Source organism: Leopardus geoffroyi, chromosome A2 (genome assembly GCF_018350155.1).
Source record: "Leopardus geoffroyi isolate Oge1 chromosome A2, O.geoffroyi_Oge1_pat1.0, whole genome shotgun sequence".
In the NCBI taxonomy this organism is placed as follows: Eukaryota; Metazoa; Chordata; class Mammalia; order Carnivora; family Felidae; genus Leopardus; species Leopardus geoffroyi.
In genome coordinates, this window is record NC_059331.1 from 148,404,468 (window position 1) to 148,419,201 (window position 14,734).

General features: G+C 54.8%; 1 protein-coding gene across 2 annotated transcripts in view; it reads right to left on the minus strand.

Moving 5' to 3' along the window:
* The window catches only part of PLXNA4 (plexin A4), a 445,047-nt gene that overhangs the window by 19,730 nt on the left and 410,583 nt on the right, over nt 1-14,734 (minus strand). For both annotated transcript variants that reach the window (XM_045495675.1, XM_045495674.1), the window contains exons 26-29: nt 3,558-3,661; nt 2,898-2,997; nt 1,573-1,763; nt 284-453 (exon numbers count right to left, since the gene is read on the minus strand). In XM_045495675.1, the coding sequence (XP_045351631.1) occupies nt 284-453; nt 1,573-1,763; nt 2,898-2,997; nt 3,558-3,661 (565 nt within the window). The remainder of the gene's footprint in view (nt 1-283; nt 454-1,572; nt 1,764-2,897; nt 2,998-3,557; nt 3,662-14,734) is intronic.

Genomic DNA, 14,734 nt, shown 5'->3' on the forward strand with positions numbered 1-14,734 from the left:
CCGTGCCTGACCGTGTGTGCACACACCAGGCACAGTGTCGGGCATACTCTGGATGTGACAGGGGTCTGGTGGCAACATTTGGCGTGTTAAGTTTTCGCTCACTTACTTGGTTCAATAAGTGTCTGCAACCTGCTCGACTGATGGATAGGAAACAAGGATGCTTTGGGTAGAGGGAAGTGAGAGAGGAAGCCAGTGCAGACGCAGTAGGAGAGGGCAGGGAGGCCCAGATGCAGGGCCTGCTCCGGGTCCCTGTGGAGGAAGCGGGGGCGGCGGCCTCCCTCACCAGTTGCTCTTCCAGGTGTGGCGGACGTGCGGGTCATGGATGCCGTGTTTGTCGGCCTGTTCGTCCAGGAAGTCGAACATGTACTTGATGGCCAGGGGCAGGGCCGAGCCCCGGTGCGCCGTGCTGAAGATGGTCTCGAACAGGTCGTCCACAAACTTCTGCAGCGTGCCCTGCGGAGGGGGACTGGTTCAGAACACAGCTCCACCCAGGGAGCTCTCAGGACAGGGTCTCAGATCTGCCCGGCCGACCAGGAGAGGGGCAGGGAGGGCAGGGTGCGTGGCCTGCTGGGGAGGGGGAGAGCGGGGAGGCCGGGCAAGTGTCTGCATCAAGTCTCCTACGGTCTTCACCTTCCTCCAACAGCTTTAAATTTCCCGCGCACGTGGAAAATAGATATAATGCCGATGACTGGACCTAAGCGAGCCTTCCTCTGCCAACAGCATGGGTTGGTTTAACACCCTTTGGTGGTGTTATTTTAGCACTTTTCACAAATGCTAACGAACAACTCACTCGGTCGGAGCAGACAAACACAATCTGCTGGTTTTGTTTGGGCATCATTCACGCTGGCTGATGAGCAGTTACACAGTCAGCTCTGCAGAGCTCAGAGCGGAGGCCAGCCCCCCAAGTTGAAGGGCTGAGCGCAGGCACACAATGTTCCCAGAACCGGGATCAGCAATGGTGCCTGGAGGGGCGCCTGGGTGGCTCGGTCGGTTGAGCGTCCGACTTCGGCTCAGGTCACCATCTCACGTTCCGTGAGTTCGAGCCCCGCGTCGGGCTCTGTCTGGGCTGACGGCTCGGAGCCTGGAGCCTGCTTTGGATTCTGTGTCTCCCTCTCTCTCTGCCCCTCCCCCGCTCATGCTCTGTCTCTCTCTGTCTCAAAAATAAATAAAAACGTTAAAAAAAAGAAGAAATGGTGCCTGGAAAGTCACTGATGGAGCCCCACTTTGCCTCACTAGGGGTTGTATGTGACACCCTTGAGAAGGAGGCATTCTCTCACAAGCATGACAGAAGAACATGAACAGAAGTGGCTAGTGTCTCCATATTTGGGAACGGGGCACAGAGCAGGATGGAAGCAGTGCTTCGGGCTGCACACCGATGCACGCGTGGGGCTTGCCTGAAGCGTGAGGTTGAGGATTCCGAGTTTCGGTGCTGGGAAAGAGCACTGGGGCTGAGTGGATAACGGGTGGGGCGAGCACAGATGCTAGGCATCCGCCAGCTTGGCATTTCTGTGGGCTGATGACGCTCCTTCCCACACCCCACACGTGCCCCGAAGCCCGTCTGAAGCCCCATACCTTCGTGGCCAGCAGACGCGTCAGATAGATTTCAGACACCATCTTGCTCCCCCGGTCGCCCTCCTTCTGGTCCCCGTGCTCGTGGTTCTTCACCAGATGCCACATCTTGACTCCGCTCTCCAGGTCGGGGGTGATCATGGGTGTGCGTGAGCGGAGGCTGTCAGGACTGCCGGTGTATCGGATCATGTTTTCTGCCAAGGCAATGACCCCGCGTGTGTGAGGCCCTTCCATGACCCATCACACGCCCCCCATTCCGGCCGTGGCCAATACCGTCTGATCCTGCCTGCGATCTGCGGGTGCTGCTGGCTGCCTGCCTTGCGTCGGTCCATTCCCTGCGAGTGGGATGCTTTTCCCGCCACGCCCGGGAAACCCTCCGCGGCTACTTGGCCCGCTGAGATTCCTCCCCCTCCTGTACCTGCATCTCTCCAGCCCTTAATTATTCAATTTGTAAGACCAGCAGCCTGTCCGTCGTTACACTTTTCCTGGTAAGGGTTCTGAGGTGATGTCTCAGGACGTGTGCTGTGTTTCCCTTAATGGCGTGGAGCAGCTGAGTGATCACCTTGTCACCTGCTTGCCTGCATCCTCCCGTCTGGCCCAGGCCAGATCTTCCCACTGGCTTGCTGTGGGCTGTGGCGAAATGAGTGTGGAGCAGAAAAGGTCCTACTGTGTGCGGGCACCACTGTATGTTTACTACTGATTTTTCACAGTGATCCTGGGGAATTGGTCATTTTTTCCTCTCCAGTTTTGCTGGTAAGAGAACCAGGTCTTACGGCGGGTCAGGCAGCCGGCCCCAAAGCACACAGGTGGAGGCAGAACAGGGCTGCACCGGGGGCCCCCGGCCCGGACCCAGCATCTTCTCCCCACCCCGCATCCCGGAGCTGGAGCCCTGGGTCTGCACCTTCCCTCAGCTGCTTCATAACCGTGTGACCTTTACGTGTTGTGTAGCTTCTGAGCATCTGAGTTATAATTTGCTAATCTGCATAATAGGGGGAAATAATAATTATTTAATTCGCTGATTGTCACGAACATGACGTGCGATAATGAAGACCGCAAAAATGAAAGCACCGTGTCGTAGACTGTGAGGTGCTCGTGAAGGTTAGATTTTCTTCTTGTTTTCAAGGCGGAAGGTCCTGTTCCTGCACCAGAGTTCCAGAACGAGGAGACTCCTCCCCATTCGGGCTCTCCCCAGCCGTGGTCAGCCTGCCCGTCTCCCTCTCCTCCTCCCTGTCCGGGGGTCCAGTGCTGTTCAGCGGTGCTGTTAATGTGACGATCACCCCAACAAGCTCGGGCATCCTCTCCTCCCCAGGACGATTGGCAGAACTCACCATATTTACTTGCCGAGGTCCTGGAGACTGTGGAGTTGTTCACGGCATTGTAGGCTGTCACCTGCTTGGACACTAAAGCCACCACAGAGCCATCTGGCACCTACAAGGAAAAGGCTTACAAGAGACTGGGCACAGAAAGTCTGCCACCTGAGGAAATAAGGACAACAGGAATTTACTTGGATCTCAGGGGCAATCAGTGCCTCACCAAGAACGGGGGGGGCTTTGGAGGCAGTCAGCTTTCTTCGATGAAACAAGACAGACCTGAACGCTGAAGAGCATCCTACGCCGTGGCTAACTCTTAGAGCAACTCTGGCAAGAGCGTCTCACCAGCACCCTCCATCCCGATGCTTCCCTGGGAGAGCATCCGGCCTTACGCCCCAGGGATCATCCAAGAAAGGCCTTTTCTTGGGGACTTGCCCACACCCCGCCGGAAGCACGCCCTGCCAGAAGCACGCATGTTGACATCCCATCTCCAAAGAGGTCAAGGTTTCCTGGCTGATGGACACCAATTTCCCTGGGTCGCTAAGGGATCAGAAGTGCCGGTGGAGAGGTGGCTGCAGGGCTTGGTGTCCGGCCTCAGGGTGACCCTATCCTTCAAGGACTGAGACTCTGAGGGAACGGCAGGTTACCAGCCCCATCCCTCCTGTGCAGTCACCCCACCTGGTAATGGGCCAGCGTGTTCAGTCTCTTCCAGTCATTCTCAATCTTGGTGGTGATGTCTTCATCCTGTAGGATCATCCTCGCCCCGCTTCCTTGTCGCCACTCTGTAGGGAGAGCAGATGCATCTCAGAGAGGCCCTCGGGCCCCTGTGCTCCCAAGGACAGCTCCCAGCGGTGCTCCCAAGGACCCCTGTGCGGGCAACTACAATGCATGATCTCCAGGGTGCATCCGTGGACCAACAGGTGTTACGAGACACTCCCTGAGGAGGGGTGCAGAAGCTCTCAGTGCAGAGGCGCCCTGGGTCCCAGCCCCGGTTCTCATCCCAACGCACTGTGTGCCACAAGTGTGATAACATCCCCTGTCCTGCCCTGCTCACCTGTCCGCTGCAAGCGGCCACATCCGTGAGCAGTGCTTATAAAAACTGGCTGAGTGAATGAGGCAGGTCAAAGCATTTAAGAACGCTAAGTAAATGCCAGGCGGCATCATCATTGCCACAGGCTCATTTGCTCGATTGCAAGGTCTCAGAGCTGAGAGGCTGCAGGTTCAGTCTCTGTGCACCCTGGTCCTGTTGCAGGGCTGTGTCCTGCACCCGAAAGCTGGGAGGAGGTAGGTCGCACCCTTGGCAGGGAGGCCGGGTAAATGCACGTGGAGGGATCAGCAAAACCCATTCTCGTGCCCGGAACCAGCCCCATCCCCACAGACTTAATGTAAATACCTGCGTCTTGGTGATCTATCCAACACCTCATTATTTGATGCTTTAGGTATATACTTCTATCTATACGTTCTCCTCGGGGGCCCAACACCACCGACACACAGGCTCTGTGATGGCTCCCGCACGGGGAAGCAGGGGACGGTTTCCCATCAACCAAACTGCCATCACCACCCATGGTACAAATCACATGCAGACGAAGAACTGCACATTCCAGTCTTGAAATGTGTGCGCACGGAGACCCAGGCGCACGCCAGCTCTCGAGTGCAGGGGCACATGCACACCCACACACGCACGTATGTTCACATACACCAGAGAGGAAAAAACGGCCTTTTAAATTCAAATGCAACATGTGTTCCAGCCAGGAAGCCACGAATCTGGCTTCCAGGCAATCACGACCCCGCTCAACGCCGCGCAGACGCCAGTACTCCTGAAACGTGCAAGAGCCCTGGGATTCACGGAGCACAGTCGGGTGCTGGAGTCACCTGACATCCCCGCCTGACCCCGCTGTGGATTCTCCTATGGCTTACGGAGACCTGATTCAGACCCCGCCCCCAGCCCCGCTGTCCCCTCCGGTCAAGGCTGAGCTGTGGGCCCATGACTGGCCACATCTGCGGTGCAGAGGGCACCCATTCCTCCCTGCCTTGTGCACTTGGCATGACCAGTGCTGTGGATGAAAGACAGGCCCAGAAAGAGAGCTGCCTGCCCTGAGGGGCAGCAGAGATGCTCGTAATACCCCAGTCCCTGCTCGGGGTCGTGGGCTTGTCTGCTGCCTGGTTTAAAGCTTCATGTAGCATCAGGCCGCCCGAGGAATGAGAGCATGAGGATAATCGTGCCTGTTCACTGGAGTGAAGGTCCCTGGGCACTGCCTATCACTTAGTGCCGTTGAAGGCCTGGCTGGAGTTGAGCGCAAGGATTAGAGCCTCGGGGCAGGTAGGGTAATAGACTAAAGGGGAAATGCCCCACTGAGGCACCTCGAGGGCAGTGTGTTGTTGGTTGTGTTTTTTTTTGTTTTTGTTTTTCATTTGATGTGGGTATGTGCGGATGCACGCATTTTTGAGTGGTGGGGAACACGAAGTAGAATATCTGACAGCTGGTCAGCCAGTTGATACGTGGCACAGTCCGACTCTTGGTGAAGCCCAGCCTGGGGCTAAGGAATATGGCAGTGGCATGCTCTACCCCAGTCCCAAAAGACAGAGCCTCTTGGGTCTCTCCTGCTTGCCTGGTGAATAGCACCAGGGCTATTAAGTCAGAGGCTGCATGGCGGGAACAGTACAGAGACAGCTTGGGGGCACGGAAGACAGTGTTCTACATTCTCCCACACAGGGATTGGGGGAGAAGGAGGGAAGGACTCTGGATATTAGGTCCGCTGGCTGGGATATTAGGTCCACTGGCTTCTCCTAAGGGAGAAGAAGGTCTCCTCCACTGAAGTGGCTGTGGGCTTGCCAGGACTAGATGGGGACCAGCTTTCTGGTTTAGCAGCTACACTGGCATTATTTGCTGATGGAGTTGTAGCACATCTCAGTAGGATCTGAACAAGCCACACAGCCTGGTGGACTAAGCCATGAGAGCTGGTGACTGACTCTGGAGCCCGATGGAACGCTTCCCGGTTGCACAACTCCCCTTGAAGTTGTGCAGTGCGCAGCCTGTGCAGCCGTACTCAGCAGCCTTGTTTCTGAGTCATGTCCAATAATTATGTAAGCAAATGAAAATCAGTCTGTATCTGTGTCCCCAACTGAAAAAAAGTAGGGCAGAGTATGGCTATGCTTCCCCCAGGGCAGTCAAGGAATGATGGCTTGTCCTTGGGAGTACAAAAATTTGATGTTGCTAAATGTCTACCAGCAGTGTTCGCCCAGCACCAGGGACACAGTACGTACTTGATGAGTATTTATTAAAAGAATAATGAATAAGTGAATGAATGAAGGAAGGAGAAGAATGAGCGAGTGAGTGATGATGGCCTATTTTCTAGGCAGTACAAAAGAATTTTCTGCCTCTGTGTTGGTGCTCACAGTGGGCAGTGGGTTGCAGTTAAAGGGGAACTGTGAACTACTCTCTTAGCAACCTGGGTCAAAGGTTGATCTGAACTCTTCAGAAACACAGCCAGGCATAGCCAGTGCCGGAAGGAAAGTTGTCTCAAATTATTGTCACTCATTCTTCCAGTGTTATGACCAGGAAATTAGAGAAACAGGTTGGGAAGACAGATGCAGAAGTCCTTATCCCCAGGCCACTGCTCCTTCTGATAACCAGCTGAGTTCTCTTCCACGGGCACTAACTGGGCTCCTTCTCTGGGCAGGACACTGGACTAGGTCATCTGGATACAGTGACGTGAGGAGCCCTCGTGCATGCCCTGCGTGTTCTCTAGACGTGGGAGATCTAGGAATCCGAGAAGGCAGTGTCCCTCAGGCCCCAGCAGCTTTCTTTCCATAAAACCAAGCCTTTTAGCAGTTATCTCGAAAAGTTATGAATATTCCCCCAAGTACCAACATGAGTATGGTGAGCTGGAATCAAGGGGAGCACTTAGCCCTTGCTTTTTAGATCTCTTGAACCTGTTTCTTCTCGTTACCTCTTACGCAGAAAAATCGGGGGAGGTGGGCCACCTGAGTGGCTCAATCGGTTAAGCGGCCAACTCGGGTTGCGATCTCGCGGTCTGTGAGTTCGAACCCTGCATCGGGCTCTGTGCTGTCAGCACAGAGATTCTATCTCCTCGCTCTCTGCCCCTCCCCCACGCACTCTCTATTTCTCTCTCAAAGATAAATAAAAATAAACTTAAAAAAAAAACGAGAAAGCTTGGATTTGCTTTCCATCCCGCTGAAATAGAAGGAAGATAAAACAGTGAACTTCTCTGTCCCGCCCCCAAACCAGTCCTAATGGATGGAAACCCAGGGAGGAGGGAGCCTGGTTTTGGCAACTCCAGCCCTGGGCTACAAGAAAGAACCAGGCCATGGGGAGCCGGCCAAGCTGACCCCCAGCGGAGGCGGGGACTCGGAGTGCAGCAGGAAGGCAGGGGATTGCCCGGTGCCGAGTAATTTAACCTGGGCTAACCTGGGAACTCATTCCTGAAACTCACTCTTCTTGGCCGGAGGCCTTAGTTTTACCTGCTGGCCTGAACACATTTCTGCTTCTGTGTTACACTTTCCTTCCTTTCCTGAAATCCCTCATCCACATCAGCCATGGTCTCTCTTTTCTTCCCCGACTCATCACGGAATGTCTCCAGAAGATCAGGAGAGCAGACATGGGCTCAGCTTTCTGGAGTGCTCTTGCATAGCTTCGTGACCTTGTCTCAACAGAGGCAGGAACCGGAGCTCTACGGAGTCATGCCAGAACCAGGAAGGGACAAGGTCAAAGGCCAAAGCAGCTGGCTTCTCCCCATCTCAGAGTGTCCACCCTTCGCAGGCCATAGCTGGCTTCCGGAAATACCGTCCTCACCCAGCAGCGAGGAACCCAAGGGCAGGCTGCACCGGTGGAGGGTAAGGCAGGCCTGCCACCTTCAGACCTGAAGGACAGCGGCCTCGTGCCCTTGGCAGCGTGTGGCTGGCTAGGTCATCCTCAGGAGGCCCCTGAACGAGGACATATCTCATTTTGCGCCCTGTGTATTATTGTATATTCGACACACGCTCCGTGTTAATGACGGTAATGCAAATCAATAGAACCAGGCCTCTCAATCCCAAGTCCAGCACTCTCTTCACCAGATAGGCTCCTTCTGTCTTGCCTATAAAAACAGTGCTAAAAATATCTCTCTTTTGTGTCCACACCTTGCTATGTATGTATGAGGTGGCCCTGTTAGAATAGCTGAGGGGTGATGGGACAGCTGGGCCGATGGCCAGCATCCTCCGGGTGAGTGCGTAGCCTCCACACAGCTTTGCCTGCCCTTGGGGCACAGGGAGAGACCAGAAAATACCTCCAGACACCAAATGATGGGAGACACTGAGCTCAGGGATGGCCCCAGAGAATCTTGAGACAGGGCACGCTCTGGACCAGCCCATCTGGGAAGACGCATCTCCTGCGGCCCCCGTGCTGAAAATCCAGATCCAGGAAGCCTCAGAGCCCCATTCACACTCACCCACTCCAGCACCGTCTGCTCAGTGCCCACAGCGTGCCAGGCCCGGTGCTAGCACAACATGACGCTTCATCAGACTGAAGCCCTGGCTCCTGAAGGGCTCTCTAGGGGAAGACCGTGAGGAAGCAGGATGAATCGGGGGCCCTGGGATCGGGGGGGGGTAGGGGGGAGAATGAGCAGCGTCTGGCGGGGGGGGGGTCCAGGGATGGCAGTTGGGCTGAGGGCTGGGCGGCCAGGAGGACGGGTGCTCTGGTCCGAAGATGCCACTCATGTGATGCTTCTGGGGACCCGTAGATGTGTGTCAGTGTGGGAGGCAGTGGAAAGGAGAGGCTGGGAGGCTGGAGAGCCATGTGCGAGGCAGAAGTGGGGTAAGAAAGATCTGGCAAGCCAGGCTAAGGCATCTGGGGGTGAGCTCCAGGGCAGGGAGACGGGGTGGATGAGAAGGGGGGAGCTCTTGAAGGACACGGAGGTAGGAAGCCCCACCAAGGATGGCTGCCCTTGGCCAAGGTGGATGGTGAGAGCCCGAGCTAAGCAGTAGGGACTGGGGTACAGACGTAGGGGGTGTTCAGGAGATAGACCACACAGTGCTTGGAAATTCTCAGGGAAGAGGAGATGGGAGCACCACGGCATGTCCCCCAAGTTTTGAGAAGGTGGCTGAGGGAATAGCTGGAAGCTGGGGCATAGACGAGGGAGGGATTCTGGTGCAGGAAATCCCTGGAAGGAGGCACTGGCCCCAAGCACATCACTGGCCTGGCTCCTGGAGGTTCCCCTGCCTCCCAGCAGGTGCTATGTTGAGGGACACACCCTACGGAGAGCACAAACCTGCACAAGCTGTTTCCCTTGTGTGTGTGTGTGCACGTGTGTGCACGGGCACACATATGCATGCGTGCACACACTCACACACTCATAGATGTATGCACACACACATTCATGCATGCACTTCATTTTACCTTAGGGTGGGGGCTCAAGGCTTGCAACCCCCGCCCCCCTTTCCATTCTTCCTATCAGCACCTCTCCTCAGATCTATCACAGAAGCTTTGAGAAAGGCTGACCCAGATGGGCAGGGGAAGAGGCAGACTCATCAGAACTGGCTGAGCCAGCCCTCCTGATCCACAGGGGACCTTCCCGGTGGATGCCTGAGCTGCCACCCCAGGCCACCTTGTCTCACCTTAGGGGCACGGGGAGCAGGCTCTCACCAGGAGCACAGCCAACCTGCACAGCACCTGCTCTGTCCCCAAAGACAGGACCCTGAGCAGAGGGCTGGAGGAGACGTGGGTTCTGCTGCACACCTGTTGACCGGTGAACCCCAAGGAGACACCTGGCAGGGGACCCTGGGACCCTCAACTCCCAGCAACTCAGCAGGGTAGGGAACGTGCGTCAAAGCAGAATGGGGAGGGGCCATGACAGGATCAGACTGTCACTGCAAACAAGGTTGGGAAATTGACCCAGGAACGGGAGGGGGTACTGTCTAACTATGTTTTGTTTAAAAAAAAAAAAAAAAAAAAAAAAAAAGGAAGTATTTTATTTATTGTGAGAGCAAGTTCTAAAATATAAAATAACCGAACTACAACAAGAGGTGGTTAAAAGAAGAAATTCCCAGGGCGCCTGGGTGGCTCAGTCGGTTGAGCACACCACTCTTGATTTCAACTCGGATCCTGATCTCACGGTTCGTGAGATCGGGTCTCGTTTTGGGCTCTGCGCTGATAGCATGGAGCCTGCTTGGGATTCTCTCTCTCCCTTTCTCTCTGCCCCTACCCTGCTTGCATGCGCGTGCTCTCTCTCTGTCTCAAAATAAACAAACATTAAAAAAAAAAAAAAAAAAAAAAGAAGTAGACGAAATTCTCAGGTAGAACTTGCCGTCTGCATTTAAGGTACTAGGTCTCTGTAAACTGTAAAGTGCCCTGCACTGGCGAGTTGTTGCTATCTGGGGGAGGTCTGGAGAGCTGAAGGCAGAAGGAGGCTGTGCTCTGCTACTCAGTTTAGGACACAGGAGCCAGGGCTTAATGGACATTCTTGAGTATGGGACACAGAGGCTCCGGTGGCCGTCCAGTGGGGCTGTGGTGTGCAAGGTCAGAGAAGAGTGGAGAAGGCAGGTGGTGGGCACTGGGGAGGAGGAGAAGGGGCCCGGGGTTCATATGCACGGCGCACGGCACCAAGACAGAGCTGGTGGCTCTGACCTCTCCCTCGCAGCTCCTGCCTGGCAGCCCGGTGCCCTGGTCCCGGCTCCAAGCACAAAGGACAGACACACTCACAATCCAATTTGTTACACTTCCACCTTCCAGGGAGAGAGGGAGGTGAAAGAAGAAAGGAAAAAAAAAAAAAATCCCATTATCTTTATCTGTCCTTTCTATCAGCTGCAGCGGAAAATGCAAACTGGGGAGACAGCTGCTGTGAACTCTTTATGTTTCATTCAGAAGATAGTGTATCTTTTTATTGCATGCAGGAATTACTCGTTTGAAAAAATATATATATCCTTACAGCATGACTTGAACCTTGAACGGCAAGACGCGGGGTGGGGGGGGGGGCAGAGCATTCCAGAGTTGGGGGGGGGGTGCTATGAGAGAGCATTTGCATGAAACCAGAGGAATCTCTGGAGGTCAAGGTCCACTGGGGCGAGGGTACAGGAGGAAATGGGTGTTCTCTCCACCTTCCTGCTGTGTGACCAGGGTCCAGGCATTGTGCCTCTGAGTGGCGGGTTGTCCCGTGCCGTGGAACAGAACGGCAACAACGATTTCCATTTTACTGAGACAAAATCCCACGGCTCAGAGGGAGGGGTGTCCTGTGTGAAGAAATGAGGAAATCATCCTGCTCACACTGGTACATCCCATGCCTGGCACAGAGCTTGCCCCAAGTTAGGCTCTTCTGATACATTTGTGGAAGAGTTTAGTGCCCCAGGGGTGGAAAGGGACATAAACGTGGTGAGGACAGCCTCGTGTGTAATAGAGTGGGGTACGGTTGCCACTGTGCTTTGAGAGCTCCGGAAGTTGTAGCTGCCCCAGCACAGCCCCAGACCCCTGCCCTGTGGTATCTTTCCTTCCTTCCTTCCCTAGATTCCAACAGACGGAAATGAAAGCAGGCCTTCCTGTCCTTCATTTTGGCTCCTGTGATGGTTAATTTTATGTGTCAAGCTGGCTGGGCTTAGGCATCCAGTTATGTGGTCAGACGTTACTCTGGAAGTTTCTGTGAATTGTTTTAGATGAGATTAATACTTGAATCGGTGGGCTTTGAGTAAAGTGAATTGCCCTCCATAAGGTAGGTGGGCCTCATCCACTGGGCTGAAGGCCTGAAGACAAGAAAGGACTGACCTCCTGTGAGCAAGAAGGAATGCTGCCAGCAGAAGGCCTTTGGACTTGAACTGCAGGGTGGGTTCTTCGCCGCGTCTGCAGCCTGCCAGCCGGCCTTGCAGACATTGGACTTGCCAGCCCCCTTGCTATAGACTGAATGGTTGAGTCCCACCAAAATTACCATGTTGAAATCCTAGCCCCCAATGCGATGGAATTTGGAGGTGGGTTCTATGTCAAATAAAAGGCCATGAAGGTGGAGACCCATGAGTGGAATCGGTGCCCTTGTAAAAGGGACCCCAGAGAGCTCTCCTGTTCCTCTGCCATGTGAGGACACACTAAGAAGGCATCACCGATGAACCAGGAAGCGATCTTCACCAGACCCAAACCTGTCAGCACTTTGATCTTGGACTTCCCAGACTCCAGAGCTGTGAGAAAGAAATCTCTGCTCTTCATCCAGTCCATGGTATCACGTTATAGCAGGCCAAACGGACTAAGACTCCATAATCACGCGAGCCATTCCTTAAAACAAACCTCTCTCTCTGTGCACATTCTATTGGTTCTCTTTCTCTGGAGAACCCTGACTAATACATTCCCCATCTTGGTTGCTTAACACCTGGAAAGGTCTAGGGAAAGGGTGGATGGGGGTGGGGTGGGGAGGTGAGAGAACTTCAGTCTGAGGAGCAGTGGATGGAAGTGTCTGGAATGAGGGGCCAGGCCAGGGGTGATGATGAAAGGCAGGAGGAGGTGTTTGGGGCTGGATTTACTTAGGACAGTGACAGGGGTGGCTTAAAATGTCTTTGTCCCCTTCTGAGCTGTTCTTAGACAGGTGTCCCTGCTTTGCCAGGGGCTGGCTGGCATCGGGAGGGGGAAGGCAGTCTTGGCCCAATGCCCTCCTATGGGGGTTGTGGGGGCAGGGGTGGGGGTGGAGGATGAAAGGAGAATGCTTGGCTATCTTGCCTCTGTCCAGAGCATGGGTCTGAGTCCTCTCCGTGCCTATGTGTTATGTCCCTTTGGCATAAATTAATTTTTGATAGTAATCACACCTTACATTTGTAAATTGCTTTTAGGCGTTTCAAGCACCATCACCTACATGATGCGGAAAAACTCTCCTTGGGGGCACGAGGCTGAGGTGAATCATGTGGAAAAAGCATCTGGATCTCTGAGGAGGCCCCATTTCCTTGTTATGCAATGTGGCTTTGGGAGAAAGAAGGCCAGAGCTTTGGGGGCGGCTCCAAGCCCTGGATCTCATAGAAAAAAGGACCTTCCTCAGAAAAGCACCCACCACAGGGGGCCTTTATGAGGAGTCCAGCAAGAGGCTCCTCCCCCAGGGAGATGGGGCCCTGAGGCTCTAACCGCCTGAGGTCCCCACTTCTTTGGCTTTCCCCCTTGTCTGTCCCTGCTGTCGGAGGCCTCATCCCTCCAGGGTAGCTCCTGGGTCCTTCCCAGCAGCAGCTCCCATGGGAGGGGTGCCCTCTTTGTTGTCTTGGGACCTGAAACGTGGGCAGCCGTGGTGGGCGGTGAGTCACAGGAGACCCCGCTCCTGCTGGGAAGCAGCCTGTTGCTTGAGAATGTGCACCCCGGGGGGCAGTCTTGGCTGCTTTGCTGCAAGGTCCTTCTGCCTTGGGGGGGTGGGAGGAGCCACAGGTGCTCTGAGGCTGCCACTTTCCGCTCCAAATGGTTCACCGCGATGGCTGCCGGATGCTTTATATCTTTTCATTAATGCTCTGCTTTGCCCGGCATTTGCATCTCCAGGCCTTTTAGGGGAGCAATTTTCTAAGGCTAAGAAACGGCCCCTTCCCCTCCCAAGCTGGGGCGGGGGGCAGTGCAGATTCCAGGGAGGGAGAGAGATCCTGAACCGTGAAACTGGATTTCTCCCTCCAGGAAATCAAGCAGGTGCAGAAGGTGTGGCCCCTGAATCTGCTTCCAGCCGCTGCCCCCTGAGCTTGGGGTGGAGAGGACACTGGAGAACGTTGGCTCCCGCCCTTCCTGAAATCTACTAAGTGTTTGAACCACCACAGGAGGTAGTGTTCTTTACCACCCATCTGCCCTGTTCTGGTAAGGAAGAGAGGAGTTCCGGAGCAAAAACTCTGTCTCGGTGCTTCAGGTGGAGGCTTACGAAGCCAACTGCTGCTCTCCCTCCCGGGGAGTCACCCCTTCCCAAGCGTGAGAAGCAACAGTCCTATATGCACCTGCTCACAGGAGCTCTTCCTGTGTTCTAACACCACCTTTCCGAACTCACCTTCTGGCATGAAGGTTCTTACAACAGCTCCTCCTCTTGGCCCCATGATGTCAGGGTCACCCTCCCGCCCACTGTGCAGATAAGGACACCGAGAAGCACAGATAAGCTCTCTGATGTGGCTTTCGTAAATCAACAAAAGGAGTGGTGGGTGCTACCTGGCATCCCGGGTGAACGCAATTCTCCCCAAGAAACCCATTATGGAGCCACCCACTTAGGTGTTTGGGGGAGGGGAACACGGGAGTCGGTTTCCCTCCCACTGGTCCCGTGGCAGGCCCCTTCCCTACGTCAGGCTGTGGGATCTTCACGGCAGCAGAGTCACCCACATGCAGACACACGTGTTCACTCCGACTGGAGTGCCCAGTGCCCTGGGACGCACGCGTGGACACGCTTGCACACACGTCACCACCACCGACTCTCTCCTGTGAGAGCAGCACGCACAGAGACACCTCTCAAGGGAAGGGGACCACACGCTCGCCCAATGTCTCTCCCTGGGTGTCAGAGCCCTGGGCATGGGGCAGAACACATCCCGCCGAGAGCCAAGCAAGAGGAGGTGGGGTTAAACGAAGCAGAAAGGGTTGAGGTGAGTGAGCGGAACTTCCTGACCCTGAGTCTTCAGGCACAGCAGGAGGAGATGAAAATTCCCTTTGGATTTTAGAAAATAGCATAGATGCCCATCTGTGTTGGATGGCTTAACTGAAGGCAGCTTAGAGGCCAGATGGATGGAATAGGGGCCCCTGGAGGCCCTCCTACCCCCACGTTGCCACAAATCTCCAGACATAAGCACATACACATAAACGCCTTTCTCTCCATGCCCGGGATCAACAGACACACAGCACTTCCTTACTGGTGTTATTCTCATGATCCACAGTAACAACAGCCAGTACTAAC